Source organism: Chiroxiphia lanceolata, chromosome 15, assembly GCF_009829145.1.
Source record: "Chiroxiphia lanceolata isolate bChiLan1 chromosome 15, bChiLan1.pri, whole genome shotgun sequence".
Classification (NCBI taxonomy): Eukaryota; Metazoa; Chordata; class Aves; order Passeriformes; family Pipridae; genus Chiroxiphia; species Chiroxiphia lanceolata.
In genome coordinates this window covers 18,901,708-18,927,651 of record NC_045651.1, presented here as the reverse complement: position 1 = coordinate 18,927,651, position 25,944 = coordinate 18,901,708, and the positions used below count along the sequence as shown (strand labels likewise).

Here is a 25,944-nt window from a genome sequence, read left to right as displayed (position 1 = left end):
ATCAATTTAGATACAAAAGGTATGCAGATACACTTGCACATCTCCTCTGCTATCTTGTTTTACCTTGTGGTGTGACTCTGGATGTGTATGCAAATCCGTATTATCTATCCCTTCTCATTAATAATTCTGCAAAGCTTAGTCATTTAATTGAGGCAAAATCCTTAGTAATCTCGAAAGCCGTGCACTTTGTGAACCAAGAGTACACTAATCTGGGACACTGAGCCAGAAAGAACTCGATGGAGGCAAAGAATGGGAAATGTTGTTCATACTGGGGAGGGTCTGGTGTTCAGGCTGTGGCTCAGAGATGCACAGGTGTGGTGATTGGTGTCTTACTGAGTCTATAAAATTCAGGCTAGTGATTCACGTTGTTCCAGAACTGTTCATGGTTAAACTTGTCCTCAGCAGGTTTTATGCACGATTAGCCGTGTCCTCCCCCTCCCAGCTCCAGGGACACTCTAGTGTGCCCCACAAAAGACATTCCATCCTGAGCCACTCTGATGTCCCAGGGGTGCACAGATCTCCTGCCATCAGGCAGGAACCCCCTGCAGCTCTTTGCTGGTTAGTTGGAGTCAGGCTTCCCCCCCTCCCCTTCTGCTTCACAGGAGCTTTGGAAAGATTTATTGGAAGTGCTGTAAGAAAACTTAACATTCAAGGAGTAAACTCTTCTTGTCAGTTATACTCCAAGGTTGTGTGAGCTTGTTGTTCTGCAAATCTTATCTAGGAGGCTCTCAGCTCTTTAAAGACAAACCATCAGTCCTGTCTCCTGGTAAACACAGAGCTGCTCAGCCCAAGTAAACGATCACCCTGTCGGGTACCTGTGAAGAATGAATTGGGTGCTCTGTTTGTTGACTTCTACAATTGATCAAACCACTAAGTACCCATTAGCAGTGAAGCGACCCATTTCTGCGAGAAAAAAGTAGCCATTGAGGAAACAATTTGTACACTGTTACATCTTCCATACATTTTAACTTCCTTGTTTGTGCTGAACCAACTAGGGCGAATCAGCTCTTCACTTTTGGTTTCTGTTTTTTGGTTGGTTTTGATTTTGTTGGGTTTTTACTTAAAAAATTTTTTAAAATATTATGTTTAGTTAAGTGTCGGGTGGGTTGCTATTCAAATTGAAGTTTGGGAGAAATTCTCAACTTAGCAAAAGCTTTGTCTCTTAGTACAGTGATTTCAATTGCACTACATTTTGTCCAGTATTTTCTTTGACCTAGGGTTACATATGCTGCAAGTGTAGGACTACTGGGAAATTTCTGAGATTTTTCACTTCTAGAAATATTGCATGAATGTATTGTGAGTATCTTATAATCCTATGAAGAATTTTTTTCTAAACATACCATGACTACGGCATTGGAACTCTTTCACCTAAACCAATTCAGTTATCCATGGTGTGTTTTACTTTCTCTAACACTGATTTGGGTCTTTGCAAAATAAAGCAACTATGAACTAACAACATTTTCCATGTGACAAACTACTTTTCTAGATATTTAGAGCACTGTCATTTTCTTTTTTGTCAGCCATGACATTGCAGGATATTTAAGACACATAAATTATATTAAATGTAAAATATCAGTATATTAAATATAAATGTATATATAGAATAAAAATACAACCCTGACAAACGTGAAAATACACAAGATTAACACCTTTGAGGTTTTCTCCAGTTGCAAAATACAGTGGCCTAAAAAGGGAGAAACCTCAATTTAAAATAAACTTACAGCTTCCAAATTTCAAGGGGCAAGCATGTGCATCCATAGGAAAGTCTTCTAAATGCATTGGACATTCTGCTCTCACAGTCAATCTATAACGGATTAATGAGCAAAAGGACACATTTATTCTAGTTTCACAGAAATAGCAAATAGCCTTCTATTAAGACACACAGAATAAGTATAGCACAATGTCTGTTCTGGGATTCATTAGTGGTTAGAAGGGGCCCGAACAGGCTGGCTGGGGGTGCTGCCTGTGCAGACACATGGGGACTGGCTCTGCCCCTGCCCTGCCTCGGCAGCACAGACAGAGACAGCTCCGGCTGCTCAGCGGGGAGGGTTAAAGTCTGTCAGCACCTGCCAGCCTGAATTGGCCGCTCTGGGTGCTCAGGCATTTGCTGAAATCACTTCATTGATATCAGCTCGAGTGCAAACACGTTCTCAATAAAAGAGATTGAATAAACTGGAAACAGTCACATACCACACATCAACAAGGAATGAATAGTAATACTTGAATACTAGGCAGAAGATTGCATTAAGGGGAGGAAATAGAAATGGTTATGGTCAAAAAAAGAGACGAGAACAATGTGCTCCTAAGACAGCGTTCCTGTGGATTAAATCCCTAACAGCCAAGCATTTACAAAGACAAGCAGAATTGATCTAGACTTGTGTAACTACCAGCCAAGCAGTTCTACTTCAGCCTAGGTGGTATTGAAAGATGTTGTACAATAAATGAACATCCCAAAACCTGGAGACTTTGTTTTCTCCAAATGCTTGTACTGATTTTAAAAACATCTTCAAAATAGTTAAAAGAAAATTGAGTGTTCACCTATGCACTAAGCTATCCATCTTAAGTTGAAGTCAACAGAATCCCTTTAGACCTTGTTTGATTCCATGAGAGACACAAAGAAGGGATGTGCAGCTCTGTAGAGACAATATACCGATTTTTTTTCATCTTTAATTGTAGTCTTTAATCCAAATGTTCCCAAGACTGTATATCATCATTATTTCAAAAGGATTTATTTAACTCCTCTGACAACTGGGTAGCTAAAGTTCAGTTATTCATGAAGAGAGTGATGTCTTTCCAGTAAGATTGATCCAGCACAAAAATAATTTTTTCTCCTAACTTCCAAACGCTTTAATCAATTGTTTTTCTTGTAATGAAAGGAATGAGAAATGTCTATTTTTAGACTGTCATGCTTTGTATTCCCAAGCAGAAGAAATATTAAGAATGGGCAATGAATTCTGTGTGCATCTGTTAGTTCTTAGAATCTGCTTCCTATAGGATCAAAAGATTAAAGACCCTTGAACACAATCTCGGAGTACAGATTATAGTAAACTTTCAGGCTTTATATACTTGCTGATGGAGTCCTTGAAAGCACACCAAATTAAGGTCCTCTGCAAACTGATGGATTCTTAATACTGTAAGAACCTTTTTAAAATCAAGCATTAGGACACATCCAGGGACTGTACACAGGAGGAGAGGAAAAATAAGCACTGTAAATGCTCAGTTTGTCCATCATTCCAAAATAATTACTAAGCAGGACTCAAATTATGCTTCAAAAGGAACCTGTTTCCTGTCTGGAAAATCTGCTTTCACAAGTTAAATTGGCAAACCAAATGAAAGATGTAACATTTTAGGGCTCACCTCATTGTGTATAGCAATGTCCCATCCTCTGTAATTCGTAATAGTTTATTTGGCATCGTCATGTTATGAGCCACTGACTTCTTTCCATTGTGGAAAAAGGTATCAGGTGTCCAAATTTTGCTGGCCATTAAATTATTTAACCGAAGAACAGTCATAGGTCCTTTGAATTTTAATCTCTCATCTTTCCAGCTTTGGCGGAAAAATACATCTATGGTGTATTCCTACAGCAATTAGGAAAAAAGGGAAACACACATGATGTCATATGTTCCAATATGAGAACTTGAGAAGTATGTTCTTGCCTTCCCTAGAAGCAAGATGACTATTAATGGAATTAGTAATTATCAGAACATTTATTCCCTGTGTTACTTACAATGTACCAGAAGCTGGTTATTAAACAATATCATTACTGTGTTCAACAGAATAAATGTTAAGAAGAATAGTATTTCAAAAGTTACACAAGAGTTTGAGATATAATAGAGCAAAACCAAAATAATTCACCCTTTTCTCCTTTGTTCTTCACCTGCCCTAGAACTGTCATTGCAGCTGCAGATGGGTGGCCAGTCTGTGTGGCACAGGAAGGATGTGTCGAAATAAAACAAGCCCGCTGAGACAGGGTCGTACCACTTTGGTTCTAAGTGTCTCATTAGCATAAACATGTAATCAACCTGCAAAAAGTTCACAGGTCACTAAAATTGTGAGGTCTGATTGATGAGAGGTGGGATGGTTTGTTGGGCTGAATGGCTGGACTCCAGAGCACAAGCTGAGGACAGCTTTGGGCCAAGACTCACAGCTTGGTTACACAGGGACTGGGCCAGTGGGGAGGAGAAGCAGTGGCTGACGGGACGTGGGGAGAGTCAAAATAACCAACACTGACCAGGAAATGAAAGAAATATTTGTTACAAAGCAAAAGGAACGAAGTCAAGAGGGAGAGGGTGAAATTAAGAAAGAGATGTTGGAATATGAAATATAGGTGTATGTTGGGTGAAAATATGAAAAACTTCTGTGGATGCAGTATAGTATGGTATTCCGTTCTGACATGGAAGTCCAGTATGGGATTGTCCTGCCCCTTCCATCCTTCATGGCTGTGCTGTCGTGATAACATGAAAAGTAGTCATCCAAATACCCTGAATGAAAATCTTTTGGCTGAAAAACAGAACCTTTCCTGAGCTCTCCTGCCAATGGAGGTGGCAAATCCTGAAACAGAGAAAAGTCCTGTGTGTGAGGGCACCCCGAGCTGTAGGGAAGCCTGTGGGAAGGCACACAGAGCTCTAAGGAACACTCGTGTGTGTGAGGGCACACGCAGCTATAAGGAAAACTCCCTTAAATTTCTGTTTTTTTCTTTTAACAAACAGCAACATTCCATACAACGTTAAGCACTTGTGAGCTGTTTATTCCTTGTGCAACTATTTGCAGGAAAGATGGTGATTCTTACGGGTAGTGTGCTTCTCCATCTTTTAGGGCATGAAATGCTTGAATAAATTTCTTGTTGACATGGAAATGTTGCAGTTCCGTGGGGTGTTCTTACTTTGGGTTTGTTTGGTTTGGTGGGGTTTTTTAAATTTATTTTATTTTATTTTATTTACATACCAGACCTGTGAATCCTTTGGTGCATACTTAATTGTATATCCATTTTATTAATCACGTGCTCAGTGAACTGCTGAAGCCTGAATTTGTTCAGCTTTAGTGGCAGCAGTTGTGCACTTACAAACAATTTCTTGCTTCAGAATTTTGCTTGGTCATGGCCTTAGGTTGAATTGTGAGCAAAATATTGTCCCAGGTATGCAGCAGAGTAGGAGAGAAGGAGGTATAAAAGACAGTATCTGTCATTAAAATACTGGATTTCCTCCATGTTTTACTACCATCAAAAAAAATTTCCTCCTACACACATGGGAAAGGTAAAAGACATGCCCAGAAGGTGACATCAGCCATTCCCTTTTCTCTTTCAAGTGCGAGGAAGGAGGTGAGTGGGAGGTGGTACAGGTTGAGAGAAGGGAGTCTGGTTCTTCACTTTATATGAACACAAGGTTCTTATGCTGGAAAAGAACAAGGAATCTGAGATATTTGATAAGGGACCTTACAGCTTAAGATAAAATTCAGTTAAAACGTAGCTGACAGGTCATGCCTGGAACAGATTGAATCTTTATCCCAGACCATTTAACCATACAGGGTGAATTTCTTTTGGCTGAGATATCTCAGTTCTTCAGCTTTCACTACCCACTTTAGCATGGACACTAATTCCTTTTAAATGAATTCTGACAGACAGCTGATCTTTAACAGTCATCAGATACTCTGCTTAGGGCTTTATTCTGCAGAAGAGGGGCATATAGAGCAAGGGAACCAAAGGTTTTTCTCTAAACCATGTATGAGAGCAGTGGCCTATGTGCAAACATATGAGTGAGGTGAAATTCCGAATAAATTCTTCACAGTGGGGACTCTTCATTCCATAGTGTAAAGGTAAAAAAAAGAGAATCCTATCTGCACTTGCCATAAATTATACAGTATTGAATATTTATAACACTTTGACTTAAATGTTCTCTAATTTACCCATCTAATGTCTCTCCGTGGAGATTGTTTATTCACAGGGTAGACCACTCCGTGGCCTACATGAGGTGCTGTACAGGAAGGTAGTAAGATAGATAATCATTCCTGAAAAGCTTACAGTACAGAAAAGTAGGAATAAAGGTTTACTAAAAAAAAAAGTTATTCTGTCTTTATGAAAAAGTTAATTTTAAAATGCTTCTTATTCCAAATAATATGTCAAAAATTTCAAAAAAATGTCAGCAGTGTGAGAATAGCCAGATATCTGTTGATCAGTTCAATCCACTGAACATGCCTAAAAACCTGCAAAGTTCTTCCAAAAAAAGATGATTTTATTTTTAAAATGCTCTTCTTCTGTGTAACTTTATTCACAAGAACAAGCCAAGACATTCTCTTTATAGAATAACAGGTTATGTGTATGCTGCTCTTAAAAGAGTGTGTTGGGAGTGGGTAGAAACACCCTGTACTCCCTGAGATATCGAGCGACTGTGCGAGCGCCTTTGCATTCCTGCACACAGATGGCCCGGCTGTGCTCGCTGGGGCTGTGCTTTCATAACACACCCTGTCAGCTGGAACAGCTCAGTGCCAGGCCCAGCCAGCACTCCTGGGCTCAGCACTCCTGGGCTCCCACATGGGAGCTGCACTGCCCATGAACCTGCTCACTCCAGCAAACCTGGAGGAGCCTCCAATGATGGTGTCTACAACCAACTGGAGTAGGCACAGAGGACTTGGCACCAAGTCTATGTTGAAATTAATATAAACTTTATATTCTGGTAAGCTCTTCATTTTATCTTTCTCTCTCTGTCTCTGATTTCACACTTAGTTCCTTAAGCAAAAGATTTCACATGAGTAGGCTGCACACACGTTCCTTTTCACGGGAGGTGAGTAGGAGTTTTACACTAAATACTTTTCTGTGAATTCTTTAGTTCTCAAAACATATGAACACCTGCCTCTGTGTTTCTTGGCCACACACTTTATTAAGAGACTGATGAATTCTTTCTACTGTTTAACTGACTGACAAACAAGAGCCAATGTTGTATGGGTCTTAATTATTTTTCAGATTTTTTGTAGGTAGTGATCCCTTATGCTACAATAATTCATGTACCGAATTATAGCTGAAGTCAATAATTCTTTTTCAAATGTACTTATTCCTAATTCTGGAAGATGATTTTTAACTTCTGCATTTTAGTCTTTAAAACCCAAATCCCATATAAATACCAGTTTGTCCTAGGAATGTTAAATTGGCTTTACCTTCTACTTAATCAAATCACCTGAAACTACAAAGTAGGTGGTGATGTAAAAAGATCAAATATTCCCAAGTAATTCAGCAGGGCTATCAGTTACTCTAAATCTATGTCTACAAGTAGGAAAGCACCCGTGTTTATTTGTTTGTTAGATTGCCATTCATTAGTAGAGTTTTCTAGTAAATCTGATTCAACAAAGGAAACAATAGCTTAACCAGCTGGCTTATGCAAAACAACTCTCATAAATACAAAGAGTACATTCCTCTGCATATATCCATCACCTTTTCTGTTCGTCTCCCACAAGCATATATGACCCAATACTTTAAATTACCTTAATCTTCAGGACATTAAAAACAGACTTGTCCCAAGAAGACAAGTCTCTGCAAAACTGGAGCAATCTCAGATCACTCACAAACTGCAGCTGCTACAGCTGCAAGTATTCCAAGACTATTAAATTTTTTAAAATATATATTTCAGTCACATGCCTGTGTTGGAAGTTTTCAGTTTGTCCACTGATTCCCTACGTTGAGACTGAACCAATTACCAGAATATAAAAAGTGGATATCAATGGTTTCTACCAATCTCTAATCCAAGGAATTCCTTCTTTTTTAATGTATAATTTAGAGTAATAAGTAGATGTTGTAATTTCACAAAATTATCACAGACCAAAAAAGCAGAAGTCATTGACTGAACTTTTTAAATTGTTCTTTATGATATATATAGTCCTCTATATATGTGCTGAGGAGGCAGAGCACCATCTCCTGTATTACCCTTGTGTTGTAGGTCTAAGGAGAATGACTGGTCAAGAACTGTGCTGCCCAAGCTATTCTTTCTCATTTAAATATCATGACATCAGTTGCAATTACAAATTTGACTGTAGTTTTCTCCAAAACTTGACAACAGCTATTTTCCTAGCAATCAAGAAAATGGTGTCTTTTCATAAAGTTCACTTAAAAAAATAAACTACCTTTTAAAAGTTACTTTCTCTTTTATTCCATTCCTTAACATTGCTTTGAGTAGTTAGAAACTTGTAATAACCTGGTGTTTAAGGTGTTTAAAGTCTATAGTCTTAGTTCAAATCAAACTAGTGATAATTTTGCAGTAAGAAATGGAACTTGTTTCCTTTCCTGTAATAATTTTTGCTCTCTGTTTTTCTTTTAATTTTTTTTAGGTGAATGTGTTTAGCTAAATGTAGCCAGCTACAAGGCTGAACTGTTTTAATTTCTTCATTTAAATTAATGAGGATGTTTCCAGCTTTCACACTCATACAAGATTCCAGCAGTAACTGGTGGCTGCAGACCACACCTTCCCTGTCAATAGCAACCTCCTGGTGCAAAATTTTAAGTACCTTATCCGTATTTTGACACAACTTTTAATATCTCTTAAGACCAGGGCTCACAACATCTTCATTCAGTTTTCTGAACTTCTCCATCCCCTGCAGTTATCTAGCAATTTGATTTTAATATTCATTCCATAAAGAAGTGACACTAATTCTCTCATTAATCTTCTCTTTCAGCAGCCAAGATCTAGGAAAGTCACTTCCCATTGATCAGTAGCTTTTAATATAAAAATACAGGTTAGACTGTACAGATGTCACACTGTAGGCATAAGTGTTAATTGGTTTTAAGATGATGATCTTTCTTAGCAAATTGGATCAGTGGTATGCCAGCAAGGACCCGAGCAACCAGTCTCAGAAGAATACGGATCCAAGCCCTAATGCATTTCATGATATATTATGTAGCAAATAGAAAGTCTGTTAAAACACATCATTAAAGTTACCAAAGCTGCTAATTTCAAGGCACTTCAATGCAGTCCCAGCCAGCAGCAGTGGTGGCACACAAAAGCTGAACATTTTCAGATCAAGGTCTTTAGGAAAGCCCAGCCTTAAAAGGGGTAAATAAGTTATTGCATAGATCTTTCATCCTCCAAATTAAAAAGACAAGAGAAACTGAGTGCTGTAGAAATATAGGCCATCACTTACCATGTCATGGTCTGAAACAGGCCCAAAGCTGGTGACGAAGATGTCAGTCTTCACTTCGGTCACTCGCTCTGATGAAGCAGGAAATTAGGACAGTGAGTGTCTATCTAAACAGCCTTCATTAGATCCAACCACCACCAATTCTCACAACAAATAGAAAAATTATTGGCTTTGATTAGCCATTCCAAAATTGGTCTACAATATGGTCCTGATAATTTACTGCTTCTAGATGTAATTTCACAGTCAATATTGTCAGCAACAATTTTTTTATTACAGTGTTTCCACAGAACTTTTTGAGAAACAGCTTGTGATGCCACAGTACAGAAGCCACAGTTCCATTGTTGTGGAAATTTTTTCACTCTTTGACTGATAAATCTTCTTGTCTGACAATATAAACAGTGCTGAATATTGTACACAGTACTCCAGAGTCTCATGGGGTACTCACTGGTTTCTGGGCAAGCTAAAGCAAGGTCTCTAATAATTAACCTGGGGCTTATGAGTTATGTATTTTGTATTGAGACACAGGAACATAGAAGAAAAAAAGAGAATACGTTATGGTGTACAAAACCACAAAAGATACTTTATTGATATGAGTTAGAAATGGCTGCATTACCCTTTACTGCAATAAACAAATAGGAGCTAAAACTTTTCCAAGGAAACATCAGATAAAATTTCTATACTGAAATCATCTGTGTAAACATTTTCTGGAAGTGAGCCAGGCCTCTGCTCATAAATTTGCTCTATAGGCCTCAATGAGAGATTAGTATAAATAATAATTCAGAACTCTATAATGTAAATAACACAGATTATATGTGTAGGCTGTATCACAAAGCTGGACTACTCTGTGATCTTCAGGTTGTAAATTTGCTCCATGGCACAATACCGTTGATCAATTCAGAGGAAACCAGGGATTTTAGTGGTCACAAATGCTGAGTCTGAGACACCTAAAATGGTGCTGATGTCCAGAAAGAGCCCAGCGTCTGCCTCGTGCAGATGGACTGGGAAGAGCCACTCTGAGAAACAGCCGGGCTTGACCTCCCCTTCTCCCCCAGGATCGGGCCCTTCATACTGGTGTGTGCTGGGCACTCAGAACAAAGCATTCCCCAGGGTGGCACAGAGCAAAATCCCCCTGGGGACTGAAATAGAGCTGCAGGGAGTGACACCTCCTGGAGGCACCAGTCCAGCCGTGTGGAGTGAGCCGATCCCACCGGGACGGGAGTCTGGAGACATTTCCCGTGGGGCTGGACAAGCCAGCATGGGGATTTGGGTAAAAATTTCCAATGTGGAAGGAGAGATACAATTTCTGAAATAACTCTCACTTTTTTGAGACAGTAAAATACTCGATTTGATTCTACTGTCAGTCTAGGAATACAGCAAATTACATGTATTCAGTTAATAAGTTAATGCAAAAATTAGGTGGTATCGAAAGTAATCTTCAGGACTCAGTAAAATAGTTAAAGGATGAAATTCCCAATGTATTATTCATAATCACAGAAAGTAAAATGCTATGATGTGGCTGAATTGCTTAATATTATTTTCATTCTTTAGCTGTGTGACCAAGACATGTAAAAAGTGCAGTGATCACAGGCAAAAGCACTGGAGAGGTGAAATCTCCTCCTTGGGTGTCCAGTTAAATAATATGTGACCTTATTACTGTTTACAAGCCTTTCAACTGACTTAAAGAAATTTCAATATTTTCTTGACATCTAATTGGCTCTGGATTTAAAGAAGTTCATGGTGAGAATTTAGCCTTTTATAACTGAAAGAAGGATATGGTTGGTCTGAAATCACTTGGCTTGGAAGGAATGTATTCTGGCCTTCAGCCCATCACTATCACAAAAGTTCAAGAAGCTGTGGTCAGGTATGAAACAACTGGCAGAAGAAGAATGGAGATTTCACAAGGTCCAGTGAAACATTGCTGAATGGACTCCAGCTACTGAATTGCCTTTTCTTAAGACTGAGAAACTAATACCATCTTGAAATCTATAAGCCTTTTTTACATTTTGAAAAGTGAACCTCAAATGACTCTTTTAAAGATCTTTCATCCTGACTCCCCATCCCTCCATCTCCTTTCCACTCAGGCACTTCCACTGGCATAATCAGAAGATTCTAGAAGCTCTTCAGGCTCAAAATGATGATCCTTTTAAGAGTCCCAGCTCTGAGCAAGACTCTGTTCAATATAATTCAGTTCTCTGGTTTCCCTTGCACGGACACAGAATACACTCTTTGAATCAGCAGCACATCATGTTGTGGTGTCCTGAGTTCTAGCTTTGGGAGAAGTGTGGTCATAGTAGCTGATGTTGAGGCTTAAGGAAATCACTTGAAGACCACAAAATGGAAATTAAAGAATTTGTCACTAAGGAGGAAGATTTCCAAGGGATTGGAAAAATAATTTGTTTCTGTATAACATTGAAAATAATTTAAGTAACACGTAAATAATACGTAGTAATAGAAAATTTAGATTGTGAACTCAAACAAGATTGTGTTATCTTCACACTGATTTCACTTTTGCAGTGCACCTAATCCCAGATCACTTCAAATGCAGATAAAATCAGTGTACACACCATCGATTTTTTTTTTCTTTGGCAGGTAGCTCATTTTCAAGAGCGATGAAAAAGAGTGTATGAACACACAGAGAAAGATTAGCCCCTCCAAAGCCATATGGAAGTTTTGAAATCTTTCTTTACTGTTTTACTAATTAGATGATTCAACTGTGCTTTGTTAAGAGCTTCAGAAGTTGTGAGTCACTCCTGCACAGGACATGTGTTTACTCATACAGTTGGGATATATATTTAGAATCAAGGTTACCTATGATCAATTTGCAGCTTGATTACCATGGGAAAGCTTAAATCGTGTTTCCAATGCTCAGAATGCTGAGCTATATTCAAAAGTCTAAGTCACTGAACAGAACAAGCTCAGGCCAGGAGCTGATTGGACTGCTGCAGATAAATCCATCAGTTCTAAAGGCACATTAACCATGAATCCTGACTGTGACATCTGCTTCATGAACGAGGACTAAGTAATGTAAGGATATCTGTAGAACATGTAACAATACCAGGAAAAAAACCCTAGGAAATGGTTAATGACTTACTGGTTTTACTGTACGGCAACCACAGGGTCCAAGTAGTTACTGATCAGCCAAACAGCACCCGAGTACCCCCCCAGACACTCTGCAACAGCCTCAGGCACCTGATCCACACCCAGCCCTGACAGCACCAGTCAGCACCAACTCCTGTCATCTCCCTGTTTACAAACACTGTGCTAATGATGCCAGACTAACATCAACTCTCAAAATTAGTAACAAGAAATATTTTGATTTAAACTCCCAGGGATCTCATTATTGCTAGAATGGTGATCTGATTACAAATTGAGAACAAAATAAGAAATACAGATTTATTTAAACAGCAGGATTTAAGTCCATTTATCATAAGAGACTATACATTGACTGTTTCCCTTTATGACCCGCTAGTATTTGAGCACAAGGCTGATTTGAATTGCATGTTTTGGTGGTTTACATCAGTTCCACCGTTTTGGTAATGCACTTGTTCCTCCTGCACGCCTTGTGGAAGTGTGGGCTATAACTGTCTGTATGGAGGAGACTTTTCCTGTGGTTTTGATTGAAAGGAATTCAGATACTGGATAGTGTGTGCTGTTACTGCTAAAGAAAGTCATGTAGACTAATCATCCCAGCTGCATCCTCTGAAGTATTTTTATCAAAGAACCGCAACAAATACACTCCTAAGAATTTTGTGCTGCTGCTTTCGTAGAGTAGGGAGCAAAAGGGAGAAGGGGGAGCTGTGCTGTGACTGCCCAGCTGTAGAGCCTGTGCTGCTGGAAAGGGTTTCCTGGGAGCTGTGCAGTGTCGTGGCAGCTCTTCACCCACCAATTAACAGCTCAGTGCTCATACCCTCCCTGCCTCCCTACTGTTGTATTAAATCAATTTTCCTAAGGTTTTCTAAGGCTTTTTACAATTGTCTTTACATCGATGTGGTGCCTAAGAGTGGAAAAAATCAGCCCTTTCAGTTTTTAGAGAGTTAAGTGTAGCATCTAGCCCTTCTTTACTTACAGAATGATGTGTAGGGGTGAGGTATAGGACTGTCTTTTCATTTAGAGTAGAATCATTTAGGTTTAACTTCCTTATGACACATACAGACCAAAACCATATTTTCTCTAAACTTAACGTCATGTACGTTAAAATCCAGCAATTTCCATTGGGATCTCAATAACTAAGAAGTAACTTTATTGTGTTTATAGATAATGTTCTCATAAAACTGATTTTTAAAACATAATTAACATAATACTGTGAGGTTTATTTTCCCATCCCTTCCACTCTGTGGAAGTAATGAATTGCCTGAGATTGACTGATATTGCACTTAAGGACAGTCACACTCAATTCTGATGAACATGACACAGGAGACAACAAATACGTTCTACCGATAGCATAAAATGACTGTAATTCTGTTCACTACTGAAGTAATGTTTATAATCTACTTGAAATGATCTATTGTTGGGCATTTGACCCAACAAAAGCATTTTAATTTGAGAAGATTCTCATCTGTCAGATCAAACGCACTGTTGTTCTTCTCAGTTCTGTATTAACCTTTCTACTACAAAATCCCTCTCAAAGGGATAAACCACATTTACAATTACTCTAATTTAAAAGGTCACAGACCATGTGATATCCTTTAGTTTTAGGGAGGGGAGGTGTGCCATGCAAAGGTGCTAGTCTTAGAAAATCTGTAGCTGCACCTGCTCTTGTGTTGATGAATCCCATCATCGAACACAACCTGCCCTGTGCAAGTCTTCCCTCTCTCCACTGTGGCACCTCAGACCTGCTGTGGTGGCATCCCAGGGACCATCCCTTTGTCCACATGAAGACAGCCCAGAATAAAAGGGAATGGCCTATCCATTTATCTGAGGAACTGATTATTCCCACCATTTTTCACTGCTTTTCAGTTCTTTTAACTCCCACTCTAGACACAGTGCATTACTGGTAGAGGCCACCAAACACTGAGGTGAATTTTCCTCCTTATTTCATTCCCTCCTGGCACTATTTGATCCTTTATTTTCTTCAGGACTGTGTATTTGAATAGAGATCAGCATCTTTATTATTTAGCCTATTTTTGATCACCTCTAGTTCTAGGGTCCAGATAGTTCCCACAGAAAATCATGCTATTACCTCAATGACTGCACTGTCTATTTTTTCCCTTAATGTCTAACATGATTTCCTCTTTTTCAGCTTCAATATGTTACTCTCTGCAATTCCTCCTCCTTGCTTTTCGTAAATGATTATCCTCTCATAGAGTTAACAGGTGTCCTCTAGTATGATTCACAACATTTTTGCATTCATTTTGAGAGTTCTATTTTCCATGCATAAATAACTAAATGTAACTATTTGTCCATGTTTATGGATGATTACAACAGATGCTATTTCCTAGCAATGTCTGACTAAGTGACGATGCCCACATATGAAGGTGGCAAACAACTAAATAGCATAATTTATATCAATAATTATTGATAAAAGGTGCAAATGTGCCAATGCATAACGTGGTGCTGCATTCTTCTTTTAAAAAGAATCAGCTTAATTCTAGCAGCAACGCCATTTTTTGAGTAACAAGCATTTTCAATAACTATAATTTTTCCCTGTGGGTCACCGACTCCATTTTTTAATATTCTGGTTAATGAGAAATAATTCTTTCTTTGTTTAACGGCAAAATGCTCCAAGCTACTCATTTAATTTCAGATATGGCCTTATTGGGTTATCTGATGAATAATAATTTTCATTCCCATACTCTTTATGGAGCATATGCAATTTTTAGTTTTCCTTTTGAAGTAATACCTCAAAAGAAGATTTTAGAAAAGGAAAAGCAGGAGTTAATTTTGATCTAGCACTGATTCCATAGATGCTGAAAGAGTGACCAAAAATTCAGCACCTCTGGATTTTTCATTATCTTAATCCTCTACCTTTTAGCCTGGCTTTTCCCTGAATTTATAGTATAGCTCCGACAATGAATCTTTGTAATGAGATCTCTCCAGAAGGTTGTTCTTGGCTTTAAGATGGTGCCTCATCTGCCTCACCAGAGTATTTCTACCAAGCAGTGAAACTGTTCACCACACTAACAGAAGTTTGCAAACTTGGGGGAGAGAAACATCCTGGTGTTTATTTCAAAAAGAAGGAAATTACTCCTCTAAGTGAGTAGTCAAGATCAAGATCAAACCCCTTTCCCAATTCATTCCAATTTTTCGGTGAAAAAGATACCTTTTAGTCACTGAAGTCTTCATGCATACACATAATTACAAGGAAGGGATTGTGTCACAGTAGAACAATCAAAGAATGAACATTTGACATATTGATTTAGATTTTTCACTGCACATTTTTATGTATGGAACATTTCAGAATACATTTCCCCGTTATACCAGGTGTCTAAATCAACTGTCAAAACTAAGTCACCCTGAGGTGCTTTGCTCATATTTAGATTTAGATACCTCAGCAAGAAGAGTTTGAAGATGTGAATTTCCAAATTCCTGAGCAAACCCTTTGTTATAAATTGGTACCAGGACTGAAAATATCTGCCTAGATGTTTGTCCCTAGTTTTTGAAATCTATAATTTATATCTTTTGAATAACACATTATTCAACAGTCAAATGAATAAATCTGCTTCTAATTTACCACCCCCAATTTCATCAGATGTGGAATGTTTTTAAAAGCTGTGGTACTCAGTTCTAATGTCCAGAGCTGACAAACAACAGACAAACTTGCTGACCCAACACTGTGGAACTCAAGTGCACTGTGCAGCAGGAAAATTGTGACATTTGAGGTTCTTGGTTACAGGCAGGAACAGACAACACAATTCAAAAACGGAGAAATGCAAAGATTATTTAAACTGCTCTAACCCTTAGTTAGAGGAACTACTCTCCTTCCTTTGCTCCATCTTTTCTTCCTTCCCTCCACCCCATATTTCCCATACTCCACTCAGTTTTGCTTTTTACAGCCATGCAAATGGCTTTTTAACTTTGTGAAGACGCTCATTTCCTTCTATAGAAACAGTTACTTTAAACAGTCTTTTTGTCAGGAGTCAGTTTTAACTGGACCAGGTGATCCTTTCCTGACTGCACCTTTGAAGTCTGGATTCAGAAACATCTGTACAAACACACAGCCAGAAGAGCTGACACTGATGTGCTTAGTTCTCTGAATTGCAATCCATAGACTGAGAGAAAATTCTCTCCCTGCATCTCCTTTTGTTTGCTCTTCAGGTATCTGTTTAACAAATCATAATAGCTACAAAACTCATATAAGAAATCATCATATGCTCAGATTTTTCTTGTAGACATGTACCAGACTCTAAACAGTTTACAGTTTCACTTATTTATTGCTTCTCTGCTTTGTTTATTTACTGTAATAGAGTAGCTGACTGAACTGTACAGTTCCCTTAATCAAAGACTAAGGAGCATTTATTTGTACACTAGACCAAGGGTTTACAAACAAACAGGCAGAAGTATCGGCAGATAAAAGTAAAAAGTGACTCTTATTTTGTTGTGTATTACCTGAAAAAGCACACAAGGAGTTGCAGATAAACCAATTATTAAATGTGTTAATTAATACTTTATAAACAAAATTTTATCTTTAGCCATTCCTCAAAGTCAGTGAAGTCAAACTGTTGAAGAGCTTGGCTCACAATTCAAGAACTGCTACAAGATGGTGCCTCAAACCACAGAATAAGCTTACGCTTGATTACCTTCCACTTCACCCACAGGGGATGGTGCAAGAACTCCTAATGTAAAACCTTGTTAGTATATTGCAGTTCCTCTGAAAGTGACTATAGGAAAACTGTTGGAACTACACTTTGTGGGGTGGGTTGCTCTGTTTTGTTTCACCTGAAGAGTCCAAAAGGAGAAAAAAGAATAAAAAGACATCTGAAATAGGTAAAACCAACTTTCCATGGGAAGAAGACATTTGTGCTTGTATGTTTAGAACCTCCATGTTTATAAGCAGCAAGCTTTTTAGACCCAGTTTTGGGATTGTGTCACAGTAGAACAATCAAAGAATGAACATAGGGGTGCTGACAAAGACCAGGCTTTGTACCATGGATTTTATAAGGATGTAATTGCTGTGTGGTTTTATGCGTTTTTATGGATTCAGCATCAAGAGCAGCAGAAGAAAGACATTTTTATCAAGCTGTGAAGAAAAAATGTTACAGAAACAAATCCCAAGTAGAAAACCACTCTAACAAACTTCTCTGAGACTTTTATGACTAAAGTAGGTTGACATTTGCATTTTTAAACCCAAATCTTCTTATGAAGATAGTCAGAGATAGATGTGCTGTTTAGGCCTGATTAATAAACTTGTAATTTGTGAGGTCACAGGTCATATTTTATTATCTTTTTATTCTTCATACATTTAAAGCTTTAATACCCATTCAGAGGTCTTGAATTGTGAACCATTTTCTTCTTCTTTTGGGTATAAGTATGAGAAAACCAAGTATGCGAAAGACAGGGACGGCACAGCTTTTGTGAAAAAAATTAATATTATATATCAGCATTATTTTATGTGTCTATATAAGCAGAATTAAGTATCCCATGGAAAAATAACAGTGTTTGAACTGATTTTCTCTAACATTACCCTTGACAATCAGAACACCACGCACCTCCCAGGCCCGGCCTCAGGCGGTTGTCGTACCCGTCCAGCAGCCGGTCCAGGATCCGGGTGAACACGGTGGTGTTGTCTTTGAGTTCATCCTGGGATGAGGTTTGTCCGTAACTGAAATACAGAACAGTCAGTACTGACAAACACTGATCCACCAATAACCTTACAAAACAGTAATTCCAAAATCCATTGCTTCTTGCTTATACTGGTTCATGGTCACATAACCTCCTCCCCATAACAAGACTGTTGTGCTTTACAGGGTTCTTTCATGTTTACGTTTTATTCTTAAATTGTACATTTTTTTAAATCATAGCAAATCAGCAGCCCTCTGTAAATGGTGAGCAAATAAAATGTCAGTTCCCTCATGTTTATCTCATTACTCACTAGCGTTTATAATGTGCTAATTATATGTGCTATAATGTATGTGTATTCCTCATGAAAAGGCTTTTTTGTCAGCAAAAAATAGTGTGTTTAATTCGTAATATTTATAAAGGATTTGCATGCAAAGAAAGATATAGTAATTTAGAACACTGACATTAAGTACTGAAAATAAATGCTGAAAAAACAGAGATATCTTCTTCTTGAATATAGAAATAGACTGAGTGTGCATTTTCATAGATCTAGATATTATTTTGCTTTATTTTATTTCTCATTTTCCTTTAGCAGTTAGATGTGGAGGAATATTTCCATCTTTTCCTTACAAATGCATAATGAAACTATCTGTTGATATGAAAATCTCTCATGTCTGTAAAGCTTCACTTGCAGATCTCTAATGTGTACCCCTAACTCAGCCAAACGTCCTGAAATTTTACTTGAAGAAGGATAAAATTAAAGCTCTTTGAACACAGCTACAAAAATCTTACTGCCATCAATACAAATCAGGATGAAATCCTTGGGCTTAGTGGTTCCTGTCTGCTGTAGATGACATCAGAATCAACCTCCTTACATCTGAAACCTTCCCCTAACACCCTGTCACAGATGAGTCCCTTGATCACAGATCACACCTGTCCTAAGGCCTCACCCAGGACCATTTTCTCCTGCACTGCTGGGAACACCCATTACAAACACACCTTGGCATCTAAAAGCAAAGCACTGCTTTGCCAAACCTTGTTTTGTTGTTCCTGAACTGGAGAACCCAAGAACCTGTGCAGTGCCAGAGCCTTTGTCGGGCCCAGGTGTGACAGAAGGGATCCCTCCTTTGGCCCCTTGGCCCTCTGGCTCGGGCACGAGGGCTCGAGGCTCTGCCAGCCCCTCCTGCCCTGACAGCCCAGCCTGCTCAGGAGGGACAAACTGTTAATGAAATGATGGGGTTCTACTAAAATACCCATGACATGATTTTCTGTAAGCTGCATCAGTCAGACGTGCATTGTGTATCCCACACATACATTCCACTTGCATCAAATACAGAGAGAAGGAGGAAGGATACACTGAATATGGGCACTCTGGAAATGCTTCCAAGTTTATTTTGCAGTACATGTTTGAATATGTAACACTAAAAATTTAAATTAGCTTCAGGAGTGCCATCCATGGAAGTTTTACTAATTTTTGGTTTATTTCCATAGGATGTGACTTTACAAAGAACAATGGTCAGGGGTTTTTTAATGCATATAAATCACTATTTCTAATGAAGAAGACAAAATCTCTCACGGTTTTAAAAAATGCTATGAATTTCCTCTAGCCATATCATACAATTTCACTTCTCAGCAAAATAGGTTGATTTATGTTTATTGTTCATACCTACAGTTGAATTCTAAGTCACAGACACAACTGGTTTTTTGCCCTTTTATATGTTATCAAATAACAAGTTCTCCTGCTGTCTCCAGCGAGCGTTATCTTTCCAAAGATCTTTCCTCATCCACCTTCTGGAGCATTGCAACACAGGACCTTTCACTGGATTAAATTCACGTTGACACTCACTGTCAGCAAACGAGCTGCTGTACATACATATCTCAAGGATAGCAGAAGGTCATCAGGATTAAGGTGGAAAAAGGATCTAAAACCACTTCAGATATTGTAGTGGTAAAGAAATGAGTATGTTTGAGTGGTGGTGTCAGGAGGATGGCCTGGTGGCAGCACAGTGGGACAGACTCCCTGCTCCCATGCTGGGATCACATTTGTCGTTTGTCCTTACCTGTTCTTCCCACCATTTTAGCAAAGGTAAAAAGCACCATTAGGGCTGGGTTTTACTGACATATGGTCACAACAGGAAGATTCTGAACACTTGTGCACATATGGAGTAGGCTGTAACTCCAGAGGGATTGTGATTTTTCATTCAAAACACACATAACAGTTCTAATGCTGGGGGAAGGGGTTATTATAAGAGTGACATGGGAAGACTGTCTTCCTGTATCACAGACACTTTATATCATTCATCAATTGTTTTTTATCATAATGCATTAACAGCACCCCAGAAACAAAGGCAAAAGAACTTACTATGACAAAATGGCTTTAAAACCAGATATATTTCATGTAAGGTGTGTAGATTTTGAGGAAAAAGTGACTGTATGCAATTGTATTTTCACATGAAACCCCAGTATAATAAAAAACTGTGCACTGACTCCATCTACAGGTCATTCCAATACTGACACACCACCGAATTTTTAAACACTAGTCCAATGCGTTTTAATTCTCACATTAGGAATGTACACATGTCCATTACAGTATAATAAATATATGTACAGAGATGCATGTATGCATATCTGGAGAATAAACATGTTTTCACAAAATTCTCCAGCTAGGTCAGAGGAAGTACTTCGTGAATACCTCAAATCTCACCTTAATATACTATAAAAATAAAGTTATTGTTTCTGAAACATCAGATTTATTCAATACAGCAACTCTTAAATGACTCACCAACTTTCATTATTTATTGTTTTTTAGAGGAAATGGTTGTGCAGATGAACCTTTGCCCACTCCACTCTATCTGAAATCTTCAAGGTAGTCAGGGATCTCTGAGGAATCACCATTGACAATACAAAAATTCTACTGCTTTTTGTTCATTAGGTGACATCATTGACAGGGCATTAATATTTTTAAAATACAGAAATACATCTGAGAGTCTTCTTAAACACCTTCACTGAATTTTGAATTACAGAGAGTACTTCAAGCATACTGCAAACTGCTTTATAGTCTTCAGTTAACCTACTAATTGTTTGATGAGGTGTTGTATGATTACAAATTGTTCTTAATACTAATGCTATTTTTAGATTATGATTTCAACAAATATTCCACAAACATTAAGTGCAGTATGGTCTTTCCAACATAACTATCATGGGCTTTGAGCTTTCAGATTCTTCTCCATCCAAGCAGTCTTCCTTCAGCAGGAAGGTCGACTTCAGATTTTCAATACAATTACTAAGTTAGGACACAATCCTGACCAACAAAGAAATTAAGTTTTGCCTCTGCTTGCAGTGACAATAAAGTTACTAAATGTGCTTAAATGAGATATAAAACCCCCTTAATTATACTTTTTCCCCTCTAAAGAAACTTGTATTTCTGAGTAGTAATTATATAAGAGTAGAAAAGGTTGCACAGGTGTTTAAGAGGTAGTTTAGTTTCAATTTGTTTCAGAAAGCTTTTTCTTTATTTTCTTCACCATATTGAAAAAAAAAAAGTTGTCATGCAAACAAATTGTAGTTTTCTTTCAGACTTCCCCTAGTTAGATTTATCTGGGATTTGAACAGAGATTAAGTTCCCCCAATACACTAAGTGGTAGTGCAGCCATGAGTTTGTCTTATGCTGCTATATTAAATTAAAGGTTCCTAAATTATGTTGGTGCATTAAAAAATATCTCCCCACCTTCTTTCAGTCAGTGCATTCAGAAGGAGGCTCCAGGCCCAGAGACAGTCACAAAGCACCAGGAATCTCTTCATGGTGGACTCTGAAACTAGAAGGAAAATAACCATCAACATCCCATCCCCTACATTACAGCAGGTATGACAGAACAAAAATGTCTGATTTTGGAAACTTCTGCAGAATAATTTGATGTCAGGCAATGACCTCACAACAGTATAGCTCATGTCATTCAGAATAAGGGCCCATGGCCTTGGCTGTTCTCCTGTTTATCTTTCACTTTTAGACCCAGAGGCTCAGGGTGGGATTTATTTTGCAGTAAGGGTGTATTCTTTTTGCATTATTCTTGAGCATTAACAAAAATTACGAGTTAAAGCTGCTGTCCCCAAATTCTGTGGCAATTCTTACTCAGTTTCCTGCTGTGTTGAAAATGTGACAAGGTGCCTCCATAACATTTGCAGATAAGCAAGTGGAATTGTTTTTTGTTTGACCTAACCAGCTGAGCCCTTCCAAACCTCTTGCAAAGTGTCAGTGTGGGGTAGCGTGGCTCAGGAGAGCGGTGCTTTCCTCACAGCCACAGCTTTGCTTTGATGTGATGGAATCAACTTTCTTCTACAGACACAATTCTCCTCTTTCCTGAAATACCAGCATCAGAAAAGGACTAAAATGATCAGATTCTAACTCTATGATCTGCTGCTACATAGGTACACTAATATTTTTGTTGGGCTAAAGGGCACAATTCGTAATGAAACCATGTGCTGATAACCTACACACCATCTCCTAAATCTCTATCAGTCTCTGAATGCTGCTAGGAAATGTTTTTGCATTAGCAGCCTTCTCCTCCTCCCCAAATATCTCCTGTCCTCTCTCCAGACTTCAGCGAGTTACTCTCAGTTTACCTTTGAGTAAAAAGTAACATAACTTAAAAAGTTTCTTTTGCTTTCTAATAAACCATAAAATAAGAAGTTAGCTGGTATTTGTGGAATCGGTGTTCCAGATTCAACTGATTGCCTGGGAGATGTTGCAAGTCCCTTTACATATCAATATAATGTGTGCTGGAATCCAGTTGATTTTTAGGATTCAATACATTAAATAAGGGCAGGCAAATACAAAGCCTGTATTTTCCCCCAGTAGTGAATTGGAGGGTTTTTTATGAGTCTGAAGAAGTGAAGCACTGTACACAGAAATGGTTTTGTACCTTTAAATAAAGCTACCTCAATTCACTGCACACTCTGAGGGACAATTTGAATCAATAAAATACCGTTACAAAGCGGTATGTAAGCAATGAGATATAATTAATGCGTTTATAGCCAAATGATGGGCAGATAAGCATTGAATGGGGCTGAGCTAATCTAAATGGATAGGAAGGAGCTGGATGTGGCAGGAAAGCGTGGATAAAGATCATCAGGGACGAGACTGCATCTTAACTTGCCCTGTAATCGGCCCCCTCACAAAGGGAAAGGCAACATCTGTGGCTTCAAAAATCGCCTTCTCCCGGTCCTGCCAACTTCTGCCTTTGCAAAAGGCTCCTCGGGATGAAGAGCGGAAAGTGAATTATTCTGAACTATCTTGATCTGTTGAGCTCCACTCTCTCCCCCCTCCTCCCAACACCACCCCCAATAAAACCGTGCATGCACTATAAATGCCGGAGAAGGAAAGTTTCTCGCATCTGGAAAAAGCAAATGTTAACAACGACTTTGAGAAGCGTTAAAGCCCAGCAGCTTCCCTGTCCCCCGGCCTCCCCCAGCCCGCAACGCCCGAGACCAGCGCCGGTTCTCCCATTCAAAATGGGAGCGAGAGCCACGCTGGGAGCGCTTCAGCAGCGCCCACTGGAAAGGAAAAAAAAAGGGGGGGGGGGGGTAAGGGGAAAATTAAAACAAAAACGGGTCTAAAAAGGGGGCATTTTGATGCATTTTTGACTCACGGTGTGAGGTTTGCCTTTCTCTGAGCAGCAAATCGAGACTTGTTTTCCTCCCGGCATTTCAACTTTGCATCCCCCTGCCCCGAGCAGCCACCCCTCCCACCGCGCCCGCGGGAGGGAAAAACCCAAACCCCAAAACCTTCTGCGAGGGACCGGCGGAAATCAGTCCGCGCTAAAAAATAAATAAATAAGATAAATGACAATGCCCATCGATCGCTGCGGATTTTCAAGCTGGAGGGAGAGGGGAAAAAAATCCCCCCGACCCGGCGGTACCTGCGGAGAGGGGAGAGGAGCCGCCTGCGCGCCTGGCCGCGGTGCCCGCACCGGCAGCGGCCGGAGCGGTGCGGTGCGTGTCCGTGTGTCCCCGTGTCCGTGTGTCCCCGTGTCCGTGTGGCCGTGTGCGCGCCCGTGTGCGTGGCCGTGGGGGCGAGCCCCTCGCCGCCCTTACCGGAGCCCTGGGCGCGGGTCCCTGTGCCGCTGCCCGGCGCTGCCCCGCCGTGCCCGCCCGCCGGCGCGGAGGATGCGCGGCTCCGGCTCCGCCGCTCACTCCGCCTCGGCCATCGCCGCCGCTGCTCCGCTCCTCCGGGCTGAGCACCCAAATTTCTCTGCCCAGTATTCCGACCGCCGCTATACAACAAAAGCTTTCTCTTTACCAAGACAGTAGTAATACGTCCCAGGGTAAACCGGATGTGAAATAGGCTGTGACTTCATGCCAGAGAGATTTTATTTTAGAAAGGAAGGTGGTACCAAGCTCTCATCTAGAGACCAATCCGCCCATTTTTTATATGCAGCACAATTTAACTTCCAGTGCTCTCGCCCTAATCCCTTTCTCTCTGGCTGCAGACTCAAATCCTTCTACAATCTGCAGCATTATTATTATTGGGGGGGGGGGGGGAGGCTGCACGGCCGGGGGAAGCTGCGCTGAGCATCTTTAGACACTTGCAGTTTACAAAACAGTCTATTTTAAGGGTCGTACATTAAAAATATAACTGATCTGAGTTAGCGTTCGACCTTTGGTCGAATATTTTAGTCGCAGTATAAATATGAATGAAGGCTGGCTAGGGGTGTAGAGGATGCAGCACTACTCGCTGGTGCCTATAGACTGTCTGTACCCATAGGGACCTGGCGGCAGCCCGTGGTCATAGGCAGTCGGGGGCAGAGATGCTGTGCAATTCTAATTAAACGCAGGTAACACGCATTTTGGGCGAGGTGCGCGGGAGCTCAGCCCCAGGACGCGGTGGCTCTCCCGCGCTTCCACACGCCCGTGGCCGGCAGGTTTGCCCCGGGGCTCGGCCGAGGGCTGTCCGTGCTCGGGGGCTGCCCCCGCACCTCCCCTGTCCCCGCGGGGCCGGGACAGCCCAGCCCGGCCGGAGCCCGCCCGGTCCCGCGGCACTGGGGGCGCTCCGGCCGCCCCCCGGCCCCGCTGGGGGCCCGGCCCGGCCCCGCCGTGCCCGCCGAGGGCTCGGTTCTGCCTCCCCCGGGCAGCACCCGCTCCCCTCGGGCCGAGCGGGCCCGGCGGGGCCGGCGCTGCGGGGAACGGGACAAAGCTGGGCGCATCAGGTCCGGGGAGGTGCCGGTGTGCGGGGAGAGCCGGGCAGCGCTCACCTGCCCACCGCAGGTTATCTGCCTTCGGCTGAGGCACCGGCACCAGCTCCGAGCCTTCTGCAGAGATGTCAGACACTGCGAACCGCACGAACTGCGCGGTCAGCTGTCCTAGCTCTGCTTAATGGAAAGAGCAAATGAAGTCCTTCGTCAACAGTATCTGTTCCTCATAAAGCACTACCAGCATCCTCGGGAGGAAAAAAAGTTCCCATATCACATGTACCTACTGGATTTCAAATACTGTCTGCTTTCCCTCTTCTCCTCTCAATGCCATCACCGATTCGATTTCTCTTCCCTCCTACAGTGCTGCTCCAAGGGAGGTCAAAATCCATACATCTTGTCAGAGATAACCTGAATTGGTATCTTGTGTTACAGTTAAGCTGTTGCAAGCTTTATCCAGATTTTTAAATCAAATGTTGCACATTCTGTTCATCCTCATGGAATGTGTGATCTGTTTGTAACAGCACAGGAAGGATTTGATTTGACCCAAGAAACCAATGACATTCATAGCTAAGACTGGCAATAACTTCCAAGGTGGCAGTCATTTTGGATAAGTGCCTGACATAACAGTCTAAACACTGCAATGATTTCCCTAAGCACAAGGAAAATAGAAATTCTGTTTATCAAATTCCTCTAGTGCACCAAGTTCAGCCAGGCAGTATGATCAGCATTGAATAGCCACAGGTTATTTTAAAGACTTGCAATGGACTTTTTGCTGAGTTTCCTGACATTTCCAATGTAGCTCATCTCATTTTGGTTCAAGGTTGTTAGCAGTGCATAGAAAAGTAGGGAACAGAAAAACCTTCCCAAGTACTGACTTTTCAAACCACTAGACACACTCTCAATGGCTAGAGTGCATATTTTCCAA

At 40.3% G+C, this 25,944-nt stretch overlaps 1 protein-coding gene across 3 annotated transcripts in view; it reads right to left on the bottom strand.

Moving 5' to 3' along the window:
- Positions 1 to 24,086, bottom strand: part of GABRA1 (gamma-aminobutyric acid type A receptor subunit alpha1) — a 41,705-nt gene extending 17,619 nt beyond the window's left edge. The window contains exons 1-7 of one of the 3 annotated variants that reach the window (XM_032702836.1): positions 23,748 to 23,842; positions 22,986 to 23,082; positions 21,560 to 21,647; positions 17,763 to 17,875; positions 9,121 to 9,188; positions 3,358 to 3,578; positions 1,722 to 1,804 (exon numbers count right to left, since the gene is read on the bottom strand). In XM_032702836.1, the coding sequence (XP_032558727.1) occupies positions 1,722 to 1,804; positions 3,358 to 3,578; positions 9,121 to 9,188; positions 17,763 to 17,875; positions 21,560 to 21,633 (559 nt within the window). In that variant the 5' untranslated portion in view covers positions 21,634 to 21,647; positions 22,986 to 23,082; positions 23,748 to 23,842. Of the gene's footprint in view, positions 1 to 1,721; positions 1,805 to 3,357; positions 3,579 to 9,120; positions 9,189 to 17,762; positions 17,876 to 21,559; positions 21,648 to 22,985; positions 23,083 to 23,747; positions 23,868 to 23,922 lie in introns of those variants that run through there. The other 2 variants (XM_032702834.1, XM_032702835.1) reach the window with 2 other exon arrangements.
- Between the last annotated feature and the right edge of the window lie 1,858 nt (positions 24,087 to 25,944).